The sequence below is a fragment of the Alligator mississippiensis genome, chromosome 14 (assembly GCF_030867095.1).
Source record: "Alligator mississippiensis isolate rAllMis1 chromosome 14, rAllMis1, whole genome shotgun sequence".
In the NCBI taxonomy this organism is placed as follows: Eukaryota; Metazoa; Chordata; order Crocodylia; family Alligatoridae; genus Alligator; species Alligator mississippiensis.
The window spans coordinates 30,661,352-30,675,703 of NC_081837.1; the positions used below are offsets into that span (position 1 = coordinate 30,661,352).

At 56.8% G+C, this 14,352-nt stretch overlaps 1 protein-coding gene across 7 annotated transcripts in view; it reads right to left on the reverse strand.

The window, feature by feature from the left end:
- Positions 1 to 2,140: 2,140 nt before the first annotated feature.
- NAV1 (neuron navigator 1) overlaps positions 2,141 to 14,352 on the reverse strand; it is a 249,457-nt gene continuing 237,245 nt past the window's right edge. For 6 of the 7 annotated variants that reach the window (XM_059717301.1, XM_059717302.1, XM_059717298.1 and 3 more), the window contains 13 exons: positions 14,122 to 14,318; positions 13,468 to 13,630; positions 12,765 to 12,939; positions 12,177 to 12,274; positions 11,958 to 12,053; positions 10,839 to 10,998; positions 10,087 to 10,322; positions 9,612 to 9,766; positions 8,208 to 8,279; positions 7,399 to 7,595; positions 5,722 to 5,840; positions 5,014 to 5,211; positions 2,141 to 2,945 (listed from right to left, as the gene is read on the reverse strand). In XM_059717301.1, the coding sequence (XP_059573284.1) occupies positions 2,850 to 2,945; positions 5,014 to 5,211; positions 5,722 to 5,840; positions 7,399 to 7,595; positions 8,208 to 8,279; positions 9,612 to 9,766; positions 10,087 to 10,322; positions 10,839 to 10,998; positions 11,958 to 12,053; positions 12,177 to 12,274; positions 12,765 to 12,939; positions 13,468 to 13,630; positions 14,122 to 14,318 (1,962 nt within the window). In that variant the 3' untranslated portion in view covers positions 2,141 to 2,849. The remainder of the gene's footprint in view (positions 2,946 to 5,013; positions 5,212 to 5,721; positions 5,841 to 7,398; positions 7,596 to 8,207; positions 8,280 to 9,611; positions 9,767 to 10,086; positions 10,323 to 10,838; positions 10,999 to 11,957; positions 12,054 to 12,176; positions 12,275 to 12,764; positions 12,940 to 13,467; positions 13,631 to 14,121; positions 14,319 to 14,352) is intronic. The other variant, XM_059717300.1, reaches the window with a different exon arrangement.

The following is a 14,352-nucleotide window of genomic DNA, read 5'->3' on the forward strand; positions in this document are numbered from 1 at the left end:
AGGGTGGTGTGCATGGACAGGTGCCTCAGGAGTCCCTGTAACAGCAGACAGTGCCTATTCTCCTAAGCCCGACCCCTTAACCACTCTGCTCTATTGCCAAAGTGGAATTGGTTTCAGCATTAGTGTCATTTCTACTTAACAGGCTTCAAGATGGAAAGCTATGGTCAGAGCTACTGCCGTTCCTTGCACCTGTCCAGGCTTCCCTACCAGATGCTCTTCGCCTCCTCCTTCAGTGTGGCAGTAAGGTCTGTGAGCTGAGAGTCAGAGCTGCAGGCCCCATGGAGCTGCAGGTATTAAGACAGGCTAAACCTTGCAGGTCTGGCTGTGGATGGCACAAGGGGAACGAGTTCTATCTACATGATGCTGTGGGTGTCCGTGATCCCTCAAGGGATCATCCCGTTTCCAGCTCTCTCCCCATGAAGTGTGACCTAGGCTCTGGGCTCCTACAGGCCCTGTAACCAGACTAAGCCAATTTGGTAATGAAGGGTCATGAGAGCCAGATCACAGACAGCAGCAACATCAGAACCTAGCAGAACATGGCCAGGGTGGCTGAGAAGAGGCAAGGAACGTGCTCCTGTGACCAGGAACCATGCAGCCCCAAGGGGCGTTCAGCAGCCATGTGCTTAGGGAAGATGGCGAGGCTTGGTCTACCCTACACCACTCTTTGGGCAAAAGGAGTTCCCAGGAGGTGACCAAGTCCAACCTGGACCCAGCCCAGCACTCCATTGGGGATGGGCAGGGGGCACAGACACTGTTCAGCTTCCAGGAGAGAAGCACCAGCCGCTGGCTGAGCTCCTCATTCAATGGGACATGAGTGAGTGACAGCAGGCACAGGATAAGCTCAACAGAGAAGAGATAAAAATGCACCGCATGCTCCCTGGGGCATGCTCATGTCAACTCTTGTTCACTGCTAACGGGCTTGGGATTGGGCCTCGTGCACACCCCCACTATTCCACATGGTATGGCCACAGACAATATGCACCAGGTTGCTGGGCTGGCCCTGTGAGCAGTGCTGCACCCTCACACCTGCTCCATGCGACGGAGGTATTAAGGCAACTTTGCAGCACCATGACTGCTCCCCTCTTTTCACAACAAGCTCTTGTTTGTACAGATGCATAATTTCATTTCAAGGTCTTTTCTCAGTCTAGCAGCTTGCAGGGAGAGCAGCACAGACTCCATCCACTGGGCAAAGCAGGACAGCTTCTTTGGTAGGGTTCCCACTCCCTATCAGTTTCTGGGCTGGAGAATGCAAGGTCTGTTTGTGGCTTTCTCAGGTAAGTCCTGAGCTGAGGAACAGAGCTGGGGCAGCAGCAGACGCTGCTCTACTTGTGGGCCCATTAGCTAGTGATCCCTTATCTAGATCAGTGGTTCTCAACCTTTTTTCTACCAGGACCCATTTGTAAACATTGATGGCCAGTCCCAACCCAGTGCCCCTCACTCCCAACCCACTGCCCCCAGGCCCCAGCCCCCCAGTGCCTGGGGCAGGAGGTGGGTGTGTGGGGCAGTGCAGCACAGGCTGGTCTGGGTGTTGGGCACCACTGTCTTTGCTACTCTCCCTACCTCAGCCAGCCTAGGATGGGCATGGAGAACAGAAGCCATCAGACATACTAGGTTAGCAGGTGGTCATCAACATGCTTGGCCTCTCACTTGGTCTTTGAGATACCAGGAATGCTGATGCACTGGTGACCAACAACGGAGCAATGGTGATGGTGTCTCCTAGTCCCCCTCATCCAGCCCCTGCCCACAGGAACCTTGTGCTTTAGAGGAGTGATGTGAAGCCTGGTAGGGAGAGAGGCACCTGCCTGGCCTGTTGTGCTTCCCTGTGTTTGCTGTGCTGCCCATCAAAGCCAAGGTAGGTCTCATGCAAGCTGTAAGAACCCATGAGGTGGGTTCAGTGACTGGAGATTGTCCAGTGAGCACCAGTTTTGTTACAGAGGTGACTGCGATGGAGGAGCCAACAGCTATGGAAACAAATGGTTTAAAAGGAACAAAACCAAAGCAACAGACATGATGAAAGGCTAACGCCTCAGGCCACAGCCTCAGGGGCATGGGGCAGAGGCGGGGAGAAAAAAACCAGAACCAAAGAGGGACAAAGGGAGACCTTAACTTGGCCAAAATAAAAGGCAGGGGGTAGGGGGGATTAAAGAACCAAAGCAGGGTTTATTGGGATGTCCTGGTTGAAATGGCGGCCATGCAGATTAAATATGGAACGCACAGAGACGGAGCGGAGAGTCCTCTTCCTTGCAGGCCTTCACATGTGCTGCACCGGGCCGGGCGGCTGGTGGGAGACATGTTGGGAGCTGGTGGCAGCACCTTTGCCTGTCGGGTCTCTCTGCCAGGCGACTTGGACACGTTCACCAGGACTTTGTTCTTCAATTTGCTCCCCCCCACCCCGTTTCTGTTTGTTTTATTATAAAAAAACAGATCTCTTGTTCTGCAACCACATGCTCCTCCCTGCCCCTGGGCCACCCCAGGCGGGGGCCCCACCATGCAGGGTCCTTCTTGCAGAAGAGGTTGCCTGGTGCTGGGGGGGTCTGGTCTGACTGCATCCTTCCCTCCCCACCCCCAAAGACCAGGAGTTTGCAATAGAGACAGAAAAACCAAGAAAAGAAACCAGGATTCGCCTACCACCAGAGTCAGGATGGGAGGCAGGAGCCTTGCGCTCTCCCGGGGTGAGCCCAGCTGCCCCAGTGCCTAAGGGGAAGTCCCCGAGTGCTGCTTCCCCTCTGCTGTCCAGCCCCGGGTTGCACGTTCCAGGGATACCAAAGGAAAAGAAAAACAACCCCGTGGGAGCAGTGGCTGCCAACAGCAACGCCCTCCCCTTCCCAGTCCGGCACGGCCCAGGGGCCTCACAGAGTCGACTGCAGGTTGGGATCCACCATGGTCTCTCGGTCTGGAGACTCGATGTAGTTGGCTGCTTCCTGGAGCTTCAGCAGCATGGCCATCTGTGCAGGGGAGAGGGCACAGATTGGTGAGGGGCTCTGATGGCAGGAGATGCCCAGTGCCCCTCACTCCTGACCCAGAGCCCCCAGCTAGACCCATCCTGCCCCCGATCCCCAGCCCTGCCAAGGTCCTGCTCTCCTGACATGTAGGCAGGCCCAAATTCAGGATCCTCCCCAGCCCCATGAAGAAGCCACACAAAGCTGTTCCAAGCTAGGCCCCAAATCATGAGACCCCCCTAGATGAGTAGCTATGTTGGGATTTCCTGGGCCTAACAGATTCCAGCAGCATTGCAGACAGGAAGCAACAGGGCATGTGCCTTTGTGGCTTCAGTGTGCCACAGCTGCAAACCCAAAGGCGCTGACTCCTCCAAAGTGTTTGCTCTGTGCCTTTGAAACCCAACTCTTGTCCAGCCTCGCTGCCAGGAGCCAAGAGAGACTAGCATCCCAACATCACCAGCATTGAGCCAGTGTTGCTGCATGAGCTGAGAGGGAGGGACTTCTGTCCCAAGTGTTTAAAATTCTTTGCCTCAAATGAGTACTGAGGAAACTAAACAACTGGGCAGAAGCTGCCTGGATTAGTCTCTGAGTCTGTGGCCCTGGGTCCTCCCAGGAGACCTCCAGCCATGCCAGGTTGGCAATTCTTCATAATGAAATATGACAGAAAGAAAATAGCCTGTCAGCTCAGAGCCATTCCAGGCTGGCCTTGTCCATCCCAGAGATTCAGACCTTTCTCATTTATGCCTCTTCCACCTTGGGAAACAGACCTGTGAGGAGGGCTCTTTCATGAGGATCATCTGAGGCCCATAGTGGCTCCCTGACCTTTCCGGTGGCAGCAGGATCACCAGCTGGCTGCCCTCAAAGCTAAGGGTGCCATGGAAGCCAGGACATGGGCTGATCTGCTGCTCAATGCAACAGCCCAGCCTCCTGCCACTTTGTGGTCACTTCAATCCCTGCTCTTTGCCAGACCTATCCATCACTGTACAAGATTGCTCTACCTTTCTTCCTTGGTGAGCCTTTCTGGTTGGTTTCCCTTCACCAGAACTAGGGAGACTGTGAGCAAGGCTTGCATATGCATGTGTGCATACATCGTAGATGATGTGCCAAGAGATCTGTGCACACAGGGCCAGTCCAGCCAGCCACTGGGTTAGCACTAGACTCTGCTTGCTCTCTGGCTTGTAGGGTTTCCAATCTATTTCCAGGCCCATGGAAGATGAGCAAAGGGATTCAGCACTTGGATGGTACAATTTTCACAGCATATGAAAAGAAGAAGTCAAAGTGGTGCTGACCCCTGGCCATCTTACCAGAGCTGAGCTGTCAGCTGGCCAGCACATGATGGGGTGCAATTAAACTGCCCCTCCATCATTGATGTGGTTTCAAGGACTTGAGCCCACTGGGTCACTCCTTGGAGGGCATTTGTGCCACTGTGTGCAGACACCTGGGAAGGACAGACTACGCTCCCCACCACCCTGCCAGTACCTCTGGCAGCCCAGACCTCTCTCCATAACTCCCGTGAGTGCCCTGGCCCACGCTGCACACATGAAGTGAGGCCTGGGCAAAGCAGGGATTTCTGGGTTCATTAGGAAGTTTGAAATTTAAAAAAATGTTTAAAAGAAACCCAGAAATGGCTTCCACAGCTCCAAAGGCAGAACAAAAAATAAATCTCCAGTTGATAGAAATGTTTTGTTCACAGAAAGTTGAAATAGCTGATTTTGATTCTGAGTTTAATTTTTCTTTTCGTTCTTAAACATGAAATTGAAGGACATGTTGATGTGTGAAGTCATCAGAGCGCTGAGCATTGAGAACACCAGAGCTGTCTGCCTCACATTTGCTATAATTCTTTGCCGAATGTTTTCCAACCAAAAATTTAGAAAAACCAGCACATCCAGGGCATGTTTCTGTGTTGCCAAACCTGTGCTTTTTACTGAGAAAATGTTGGGGTGGAAAATTTTGCCCAGACCTTCTCTCCAGTTTCACAGCAACCCACCTCCCTGTCTCTGGCTCCCTCCCCTCCACAGTCTCACAAGTCCTGGCCCCCCACACACTCATGCTTCCCCCTGAGAGTGGACCATACCAAGGGGTCAGAGTCCAAGGAGCTGGGCGTGGTGTCTTTGACGGACCGCTCCTCTGGGGGGGAGACTGTGCTGTGGGGCCCGATGGTGGGAGGGGGCAGGTGGTACAGCTTCGACTGGTCCTGCTGCGCTGATGGCCAGGGCAGGGTGTCCCGGACCCACTCCACAGGGTCCTCCCAGGCTGCCTTTTGGCCATGGACCTAAAGAAGGAGACAGAGAGAGGGTGAAGAGCAGGTTCTCCCCTGCTGGTGGTGCTCTGGGTTCAATATTCATGGTACTCTGGACCTGTGGGACCAATGCCTGGGCTAGGGCAGGAAAGAAGGGGACACCATCTAACACCCAGCTCTGCTAGCGTCCCTCAAGCCCAGCTCATGGCTTCCCACTATCCCAGCCCTGCTCCTGCCTGCCCCCATGCCTCTGCCCATGCTCCTCAATCCCAGCACATAGCTCCATGCTCTCTCAGCCCTAGGCTCCTCATTCACCCCAGCTTTGCTGCGGGCTTCCACTGCCTCCCTTCCCAGACTGCTTTGCTGCTGATCAGGCTGTCTGGATGCCCTTGCCTAGGAGGCAGTGTTGGCTTTGCAGACATGAGAACTGCTCTGATCAGATATCCCCCCACCAGACAACGTATGAACTGGGCTGCAACATGTTGCTCTGTTTAGCCCATGCTGGGCAAGAGGAGGTTCTGGTTAGTGTTGGGGTGGGGGTACCTTGAGCCCGTCTTTTGCCCCCTCCTGCAGGTAGGGGATGATAGAGTTATTCCATAGGTCGATAAACCAGGTCCGGAAATCTTCAATCCCAATGGGGCAGGACAGGAAGAAGCAGGGGCCTGCAGAAGGGGATGGACAAGGACAAGCCTGTGAGCAGGGCAGAGGTATGGATCCACTAGGTCCATGCAGCTCACCAGGAATAGCAGGCACTTCCCCACCCCGCTGGTATACTCCAGCTGCCTTCAGTTTTCTCAGAGGAGCCAGCTCAGCAGCAAAAGGATGATGGGTCCCACCACAGCCTTGACTTGCCCCAGCAGGAATACCAGCTTGGTAAATCTGTTTCCCTCAGAGGCACTGACTGGCCTCACTTGTAGTCTTGGTCCCAGCTGCAGCCAGGGCCAGCACAGCTGCAGGGCTGTTTTTTCCTGATTCTTGCTGGTCTCTGAGCAAGAAGGCTGAGCACCCTGGCCAGTCTGTCCCTATAGAGGCCACTGCTTCACACAGCAGTGTGGGTCACAGGAGTTGTTGGGGAGGGAATGAGGAGACACTAGTTGCCAGCACTGCAGGCAGGAAGCTCCCCAAGAGCACAGGCAGGGTTTTCCACACCCAGGCCATGTCAACACAGGCTCCCCAGCTTGGGAGTGCAGCTGAGAAGCACATCGCACCCCTTTGCTCTTGCTTGCTTGGCATGCAGCCTGGAAATCAGACCCTCTTCCCAATGCAGCTAGCTGGGAGCAGCCCTGGGTGCCACCCAAGAGCCATGTGTGAGCCACAGAGCCTGAGCTGTACACCCAGGGTGCCTCTAAAGGCTGTGCTGCTCATTTCTGGGTGTGCTGAGTCGGGGGGAGGGTGAGCTGTGCTCCGCAGCGGCCCCAGACTCAGCAGGGAACCAGAGCAGACAGGGCTCCATGGCTTTGCTAACCCTAGGGGGAACTCCTGGGAAATGCAGCCATGTCAGGTGCGGCACTGCAGTGGGGAAGCAGCTGCTGGGGAACGGGACACAGCATGTGGCAGCACAACTTCCACTTGGAGCTGTGCAATACTTGGGACATGGCATCTGTGCAAACCTGCCCAGATGCTGAGGCTGTCTCCCTGGCCCAGCATTCAGAGTGAGCTGGCTGCCCCTGGCTGTGCTAAAGGCTTCCCAAGGCTTATGGCTACAACAAACCCTCTACCTACCGATCAGAAATACTTCAGCCTATGACTGATGGTAACAGTGGTTTTCAGCCAGTTTCCATGGAGAATGCTACATACAACTTCGTGACCAGTTACGGGCTCTGACCAAGCAGAGCTGGTGCTAGGAGTGGTAGTGGAGCTCCTCCTCCAGGAAAAGAGTTAAAAGCTCCTACTGGAGCAGAGCTGGCATCATCCCCACCAGCAGGACAGCGATGCCCTCATCCAACCCAGGGGAATTCTTTGCGGGCTGGGACTCCCAGAGGCTCTGCCACCTCTGAGCTGCAGGACTTTAGGCTGAATCCAAGGAGTGCAAGGGGCTGCTTTGCCCTTCATACTGAGGGGGCTGCCAAGGAGTTTATCAGGCCTCAGACAGGACAGAGCATTTAGTTCTGGCTCCTCCCCTTTTGGAGGGGGAGGCAGGGACCAGCACCAAGGCAGCTGCCTGCAGGGACAGACCCTGGATGAGCCCCCCAGGTAGCTGCGTGCCCTGCTGCACCATACCAATGAGGAAGTCCGAGGTGCTGTGCTTCTCCAGGAAGGTATGCAGGTGATACCAGAGCTTGGGCACCCAGTCCAGCACACGCAGCAGCTCCTCCTTGTTGGCGTTGATGTCTGTGTCTGACTCGAGCAGCTTCCGACGCAAGTAACGCACCAAGAAGCCGTTGGCCGGTTCCACGTTGTTTGAGAAGGTCAGCATCCTGGGGGAGGGCAGAGCTCAGGGCTGTACCTCCAGGCAGGAGTCACAACCCTCTTCCCCAACACCCTGCTCATGCTGCCGGCTCCCCTGTGTATCCCCCGTCAGGCACTCAGCCTAGGCACTACCCCCAGCTGCCCTGGCACCACCACAGCTCCCCATGGCAGGAGCCTCAGCACCCCCTGCATTCCTCTAGCATCAGTCTCAGCATCTGCTGCACCCTATCCCCCAGGGCATCACCCACTGGGTTCCTTCATTAATGACACCCCCAGTTCAGGCTCTATGGGCTTCTGACCTGAGATGTCCTCCACATGCCCACTCCTCTAGTGCTTGCTGTTCCCCTCAGGGGTCAACAGGGTTTTTCCTTCTGGATCAGCAAGAGGAGGTCTAGATCCTCTTCCCAATTCAGCTCCCTCCTCACACTCCCCTACACACGTTCCTCACTGCTGGCCAAGAGTGTGAAAGGGAGTTCAATTCCTGGCAACAGGGAGGGAAAACTCCCACCGCCATGTCTGGGCAGTGCTGATGGGGTGACCCACAGTCTGTGATGCTCTGCTGGGGGAGCTAGTCAAGATGGACCACAGCAGGACAGCCTGGAGGCCCACATTATCTGTACCTGAAGCTGAGGTGGAGGCCATGGTTTGGGGTCATCTTGACAGGCTGGTTGGTTGTCCCAATGATGTAGGGGCTAGGAGAGAGACACAGAGGTTGCCATTGAGACTCAGTGCTCTCTGCAGCTGGCAGTGCTCCCCAGCCTCACTCATGGGGCCACAGGGATGCTTCTGAATTCAGATCCCAGGTCCAGGGCAGAGGGAGGAGGTGGGGGCATGGCTGGCCCCTGCCTTGTGGGTTAATGTCATCAGGGGGTTGCCATGAGAAGGGGCAGTCTCTCCAGGCAAGAGAAAAATGGCCTGCTGCCTCTCTGCAAGTGTAGAGTGGAGGGATCTAGCAGGCAACTCCCAGGCCAGACAAGTGTGGGCAAGTGGAGCAGGCCCCCATGAAACTTGGGAGGGGAATGCTGGGAACTGGGCTCATCTCCATGGTCCCATGTTTGTGTCCTTTTCCCTGGCTGGGGACTGGACTGTCAGGGTTTGACCTGGGGCTTCCTCCCATGAAGACTCTAGGGGCACCACAGCCCCTTTTCTAGGAGATGACTCCAACCTCATCAAGCCTCATTGCTGGCCCTGTGAGAAGGGCAGGCTCAGAGAAGGGCCTGCCCAATGGGCCAACTTAACTGGTAGCTCTGGGAGTCCAGTGCCAGGAGCAAGCCCACCCCTGCTGCTTGGGCAGCCGAGGAAGCCCCCACAGCCTGGGGCAGCCTGCACAACGTGGGCATAGCACTTAGTGGCAGGGGTGGTCCAAGACCCAGAGAGGTGTCCAGGGGGAGCTGCAGCCATGGAACATGCATGCCCCCACTGGGCAGTGGTGCTGCCAAGCACACTGAGATCCTGAAGCGCTCATGCTTAGGCCCCAGCCTGGCCCCTCCACCTGCTCCCTGCTCTCCTGCCAGCAGCCCCAGGTATCGCACTCCCTTCCTGGCCTCTCTGTATCAGAAGGGAGAACGTGGGATGGGAGGGCCCTGTGAAAATTGCAGGTTCAGTCCATTCCCATCCGGGGCTGATGTAATCCTGCAGCCATGCTGGTGAGTGCAGGTAGCCTACCTTCTCTGTGACCACATGGCACTTTACCCTTTGGGCTGCTTGGGGGGCAACAGTCCCTTCTCCCAGAGCCCTTGCACATCTTGACCTTTGAAGCAATGATGCAGGGGCCCAAAGGGAGTTTTGCAGCTGAGCCCTGAAGCAACTGGGGCTGGGCTCTTGTTACAGCATACCAGGGATGGTCAGGGTGTGTCCGCCCCCAAGGAGCAGCACCCAACACTTGCACCTGCTGGAGAGGATCCTGGTGCTGGGCAGAGGCCACTGGGAACTCTTGTGAGGCACAGGCAATGACTGGCAATGGGTCCAAGGCTTAGATTCCTTGGGTGTTGCATGGCCATGATGCAGGGGCGGGGCTCTCTCACCATTTGTGGTACTTGCAGGTGAGTGCCCCATTCACTAGTTCACTGATGGATCCAGCCTCGCTGAGGTCATCGAGGAGGATGACCAGTGGCACATCCCCAATCCCTGTCTCTCGGTCGATTTGATTGGCCAGGTTGGAGAGATACAGCTGTAGATCCTGAAATGAAACAGTGTGGGTAAGTGGAGAGTAAGTGCCCATCACAGCAGGGGGACAGGAGTTTCAGGACAGAGCTCCATGTATAGGGAGGCCAGGCCTGGGTTGGCACAGGACTGCAGGTTAGCACTGTGGGGCCCAGTAGAGTTGTGTTTATGAGGGTACCACAGGGTTGGGGGAGCAGGGAACTGTGGGTTGGAATGAGAGGCAACAGCAGTGGGTGATGGGGCTCAGACCCCAGAGCTAGAGCAGCAGTGGGGGAGAGCATAGGGCTGGGCTAGCAGGGGTGGGTGTGTAGGATGAGGACTCCAGCAGGCCCCCACCTTGCAGGACTGCTGGTGCATGTTGAAGGTGCTGACAATGCCCTCGGTGACCTCCCGGGCTGAGCGCTCCACCAGGTACTCGGCCAGCCGGTTGGTCAGGTAGGTCTTGCCCGTGCCACTGGGCCCCGAGAGGATGAGGCGCCGATGCTTGAGCAGAAGGCTGATGTAGTGCTGCATCATGGGTTTGGGGATGAGTGTCTCAAACACCAGGCTGTCCACACACTTCTCCTTCAGGCCTGTTGGGGCCAGCAGGCAATGTCAGTGCCCTGGGCCTCAGCCCTCCCTGTGCTTCCCCCTGCAGCCTAGCCAGGGCCCTCCCACTCTCCAGCACTGAGGCCCCACCCCAGGTCCTCTCTTGTCCTGGTTCCCTTTCAGCCCCCCATGAACCAAAACCTTTCCTTGCAGGGCTGCAGCCACCCCCTCTCAGAACAGGGAGGCTGATCCTGAAGTACCTCTCCCACAGGCTGAAACCCAACCTCCCTACAAGGAGAGCTTCTGGGCCTGGCCAGCCTGGCATCACCTCATTCCTGTATCAGGGGCTGGTCCTGGGGGAAGGCAAGTTGCATGCAGAAAAGGAGGTGGGTCTCCCTTACCCAGCCCAGCAACCCAGTGAGCCCCAGGCCCAGAACTACCCTGCAGTACTTCTGCTCTCCCCTAGACCCAAGCTGGGCATTATCCCTGGACTCTGCTGGGAGAGAAGTGGCCAGCACACCCCAAATCCTGGCCAGGTGCCCTGGGAGTGCTGTACTGGCCTTTGAGCGTCACAGCAATGCTGGTCACACCACGTCGACAGGGAGGCAGCTCTGGGGGCTCCATGTCCAGGACCCGCTTCACATGGCTGATGCTGTAGCTGTGCACAGACTCAGTGCTGAGCCCCAGGGTGGAGGCAGGGTCCATCTTGGTGATGTACTCCTGTGTGGAGGTGAAGGAGTCACTACTCAGCTTCCTTAGGGTCCTTACCACTCAGCCCAGCCTGGCCCCTCGGACTGATGGCAGCCGGGCTCTAGGTCAGTCCCCAAGGGCAGGTACTTCCAACAGCATGGGGAGACCCAACTGCGACAAGTGGGAGTCTCCTGTGGGCCTGGGTGACCTGCTTGTCCTTAGCTCCTGCTCCCAGGGGGCAATGGTGAGGGGCAAGGCACATGGCTGCCCTGCCAGCGACTTGCACTAGTCCCGTCTTCCACTGTCAGGGAAGGAAACCTATGATGAGCTGCTTGGGCACCAGAGTCCATGGCTTAGGCAGGTACATGTGGCTGGGCTCAGGCAGACTCTGGGAGAACATCTGCTACCATCTGTTGAGAACAGGCACCAGACTGGATGTTGTTTTCTGGCCTGGGTGACACAGGCACCCAAACTGGACAGGCAGAACCACCCTTCTAGTCTCGACATACAGGAATCCTCACATAGACAAAGTCTTTCTCCCAGGTGAGCACTTACCCTCTGGCCCCCAACTGGGCACCACCTCCATCTTTTCTCCACCCACCTATCCCAGTACCATGGCCTGGGCACTGGCCTTTCCTCCACCCACTAAGCACCAACTTCTCTCTTTTTCTGTCTGTCTGGCCACCCTTCCCTCCATCCCACAGTCATTCAGTGAGGTCTGACTCTGATCCTCCACCCCACTCCAAGCCTGTGGAGAGAAGTCCACAGCAAGACCAGGAGTCTGGTCTGGCAGAGCTTGGATTCTGAAGGGTTCGGTTCCAACCCACCCTGCAGAGACGAGGCTAGGTGAAGTACCAGGGGGTGTATAGGGAGTGGCTGTGTGGCACTGCTGAAGTAAAAGCCACAGGCCACAGCTTGTCTTATGTTTACCAGGGACTGCAAAGCCCCCGGGCACAACTGACCCAGGTTCCACAAATTACCCTGCGTACCTTAAAGACTTGGCAGACGGCCTCATCCAACACCTTCCAGTCGACCTTCCCGCTCACCTTGCTGCAGCCCAGGAAGAATTCCTGCTGTTTCAGGTCCTGGAAGCCAAAAGACAAGGAGTGAGTGTGGTCTGGAAACCCCCATGCCCAGCCCCCACAGCAGCCACAGGGCTGCCCTCTGCCCCATGACCAGGCCCGGGACTTACTCTTGCTGCATCTTACCCCCTTGATGATGTGCTGGGGTGGCATCCGCACCACAATGCGCAGTGTCATCTCATCCTTCTGGGTGCAGGCGCTGACAGCGTCCATCGGTGACAGGTCTGGAAGGGAGCAGCAGTTATGCAGAGGCATGCCATTCAGCCCTACCCTGCCCCAGCCCAAGCCCCAGCACTGAATCTGGCCATGCAGCTGGGTGGCTACCAAGGCCTTTATCCAGAGCCTGCTGTGGCCATCTCTGACATGTTCTGACCCCTGCTGCCTCTCAGCCCTGCTTCCTGGCTGCCAGCAGTCTGTTAGGGTAGATCCTTGGAGCTGAGCCCAAAGCAGGAGGTCCCAGCTTCCCTGGGGCTGCCTGAAGTCAAGATGTTCTATCCCACAGGCCCTTTTCTTGACCTCAAATCCTGTTTGGTTGATTCCTCCTCCTCCCACCCCCTGCAGCCTTGCAGGCACAAGAGATCAGTGCCAGCTCTTTGCCACAATGGGCAGGGGGGTAGAGCACTTGGAGCCAGGCTCTATCTTGGAAAGAGCTTCTACCCCATCAACAGGGCAGAGGCCCCTTCCCGAAGCACCAGCTCTGCTCTCTCCTGGTACCTGTATCTGCCAAGCTGGGGCTGAAGGAGTGACCAAGGGTGAGGCCCAAGGAGCGCTGCGGGGATGAGGAGGCCGACATACTTGTGACATGTCCTGGGATGGAGCCTGGCACCGATGAGGGCCCTGGAGCCACCTTGAGCCGGTCGTTTTCAGCCTTCAGGAGATCCACCTCCAGCTGTGGAGAGAGCAGGGTTGAGAGACCAGAGATGGGCAGCCCAAAGGGGTCTTTTCTGCGAGCCAAGGGCTGGGGCCAGGCAGCAGAACCCGCTGCCCTGGAGCCTCTCACACCCACAGTGCCCCAGCACCCTCCTGGCTTCCTGAACACAGGGACAGCAGCTCCTGGCTGAGCTTGCAGGGGTCCAGCTTCCTGCCTATCACTTTGTGATGTAAAGGCACATCTGCATGCTCTGCTGTGCTGCTGGCAGAGCCCAGCCACAATGATCATTGGGGCACAAGGGCCAGGCCCTACCCTCAAACTGCACCCACAACTTATTCTGCCCCTTCACACCCAGGGGACAATGCCCAGCCCTCTGCACCCATGTAACCTGCTGTGGATATGTCTAACCAGGGAGGGGGCTGGAAATGGCAAGTGTGGCAGACAGTCCCCAGGAATGGCCATGAATCAGTGAGCTGGGCCTATGTGGCACTGGGCCCTAGGGGCTCTCCTGGGTGGTGCCAGCACTTCTGGGGGACCATGCCTCACCTGCATGTTGTGCATGGTCTCACGGAGCTGCTCTAGCTGGTGCGCAGAGTTCAGAGCCTCCAGCCGGATATCTGTCAGCTTCATCTCCTTCTCCCACAGCTCAGAGCGCAGCTCTGACACCTCCTTCTTCTCTGGCTCCCCCTCCACGTGAGGCTGGAAGAGCCTGTATTGGGGAGATGCCCAGAGAGGCCTGGTCAGAACAAGACAGGGGATAACCACAGTGGGGGCTCTGAGGTCCCACATCCTTTACACTGCCATCCACAGTGCCAATGTGACACCACAGAGCTCCCCACTTCCTGAGGAGGGAAGGATCCTGGGGGCAGCTGCCTGGTACCCCTGGCTCTGCACTGTTTGTTCCCTGGGCTGGCTCTGAAGATGGGCAACCCCAATTTCCACCCAGCAGCTGCGGAAGATCTGAGCAGTGCTCTGCCCTCTCATTGCAGCCAGCCTGCATTCTGACACGCTGATTCAGGCAAAGTGAAGGAGCCAGGGGTCTTCTGGTGAGAGAGGACAGGGCTTGGCACAGACTGGGGTAAGTCAGGTGTACCTGGCAAGTCTCGAAGCCAGGTCCCTAGGTGGGTTAAAGGGCCACAGTTGCCATGCACAAGTTATGTGCACCTGCAAACCCAACCCCGGGGCGAAGGCTGTGCTTACTCGGCAGTGTCGATGCCCACAGATGATGAGGTGGAGGACTTGATAGAGGGTGAGGCTGTCTCTGTGGAGCCATGCTGCAGCTTTGGAGAGGATGGGGCTGAGGAGTCGGGGGTGGCTATCTCCTCGATGTCAGAGTAGGACGAGGCAGACTTTGGGCCCTTCTTGATGCTGAAGGCCTTGTTGAATGAGCTCCTTAGCTGCAGAAGACAAGGGAGATGCCAGGAAGAGTTA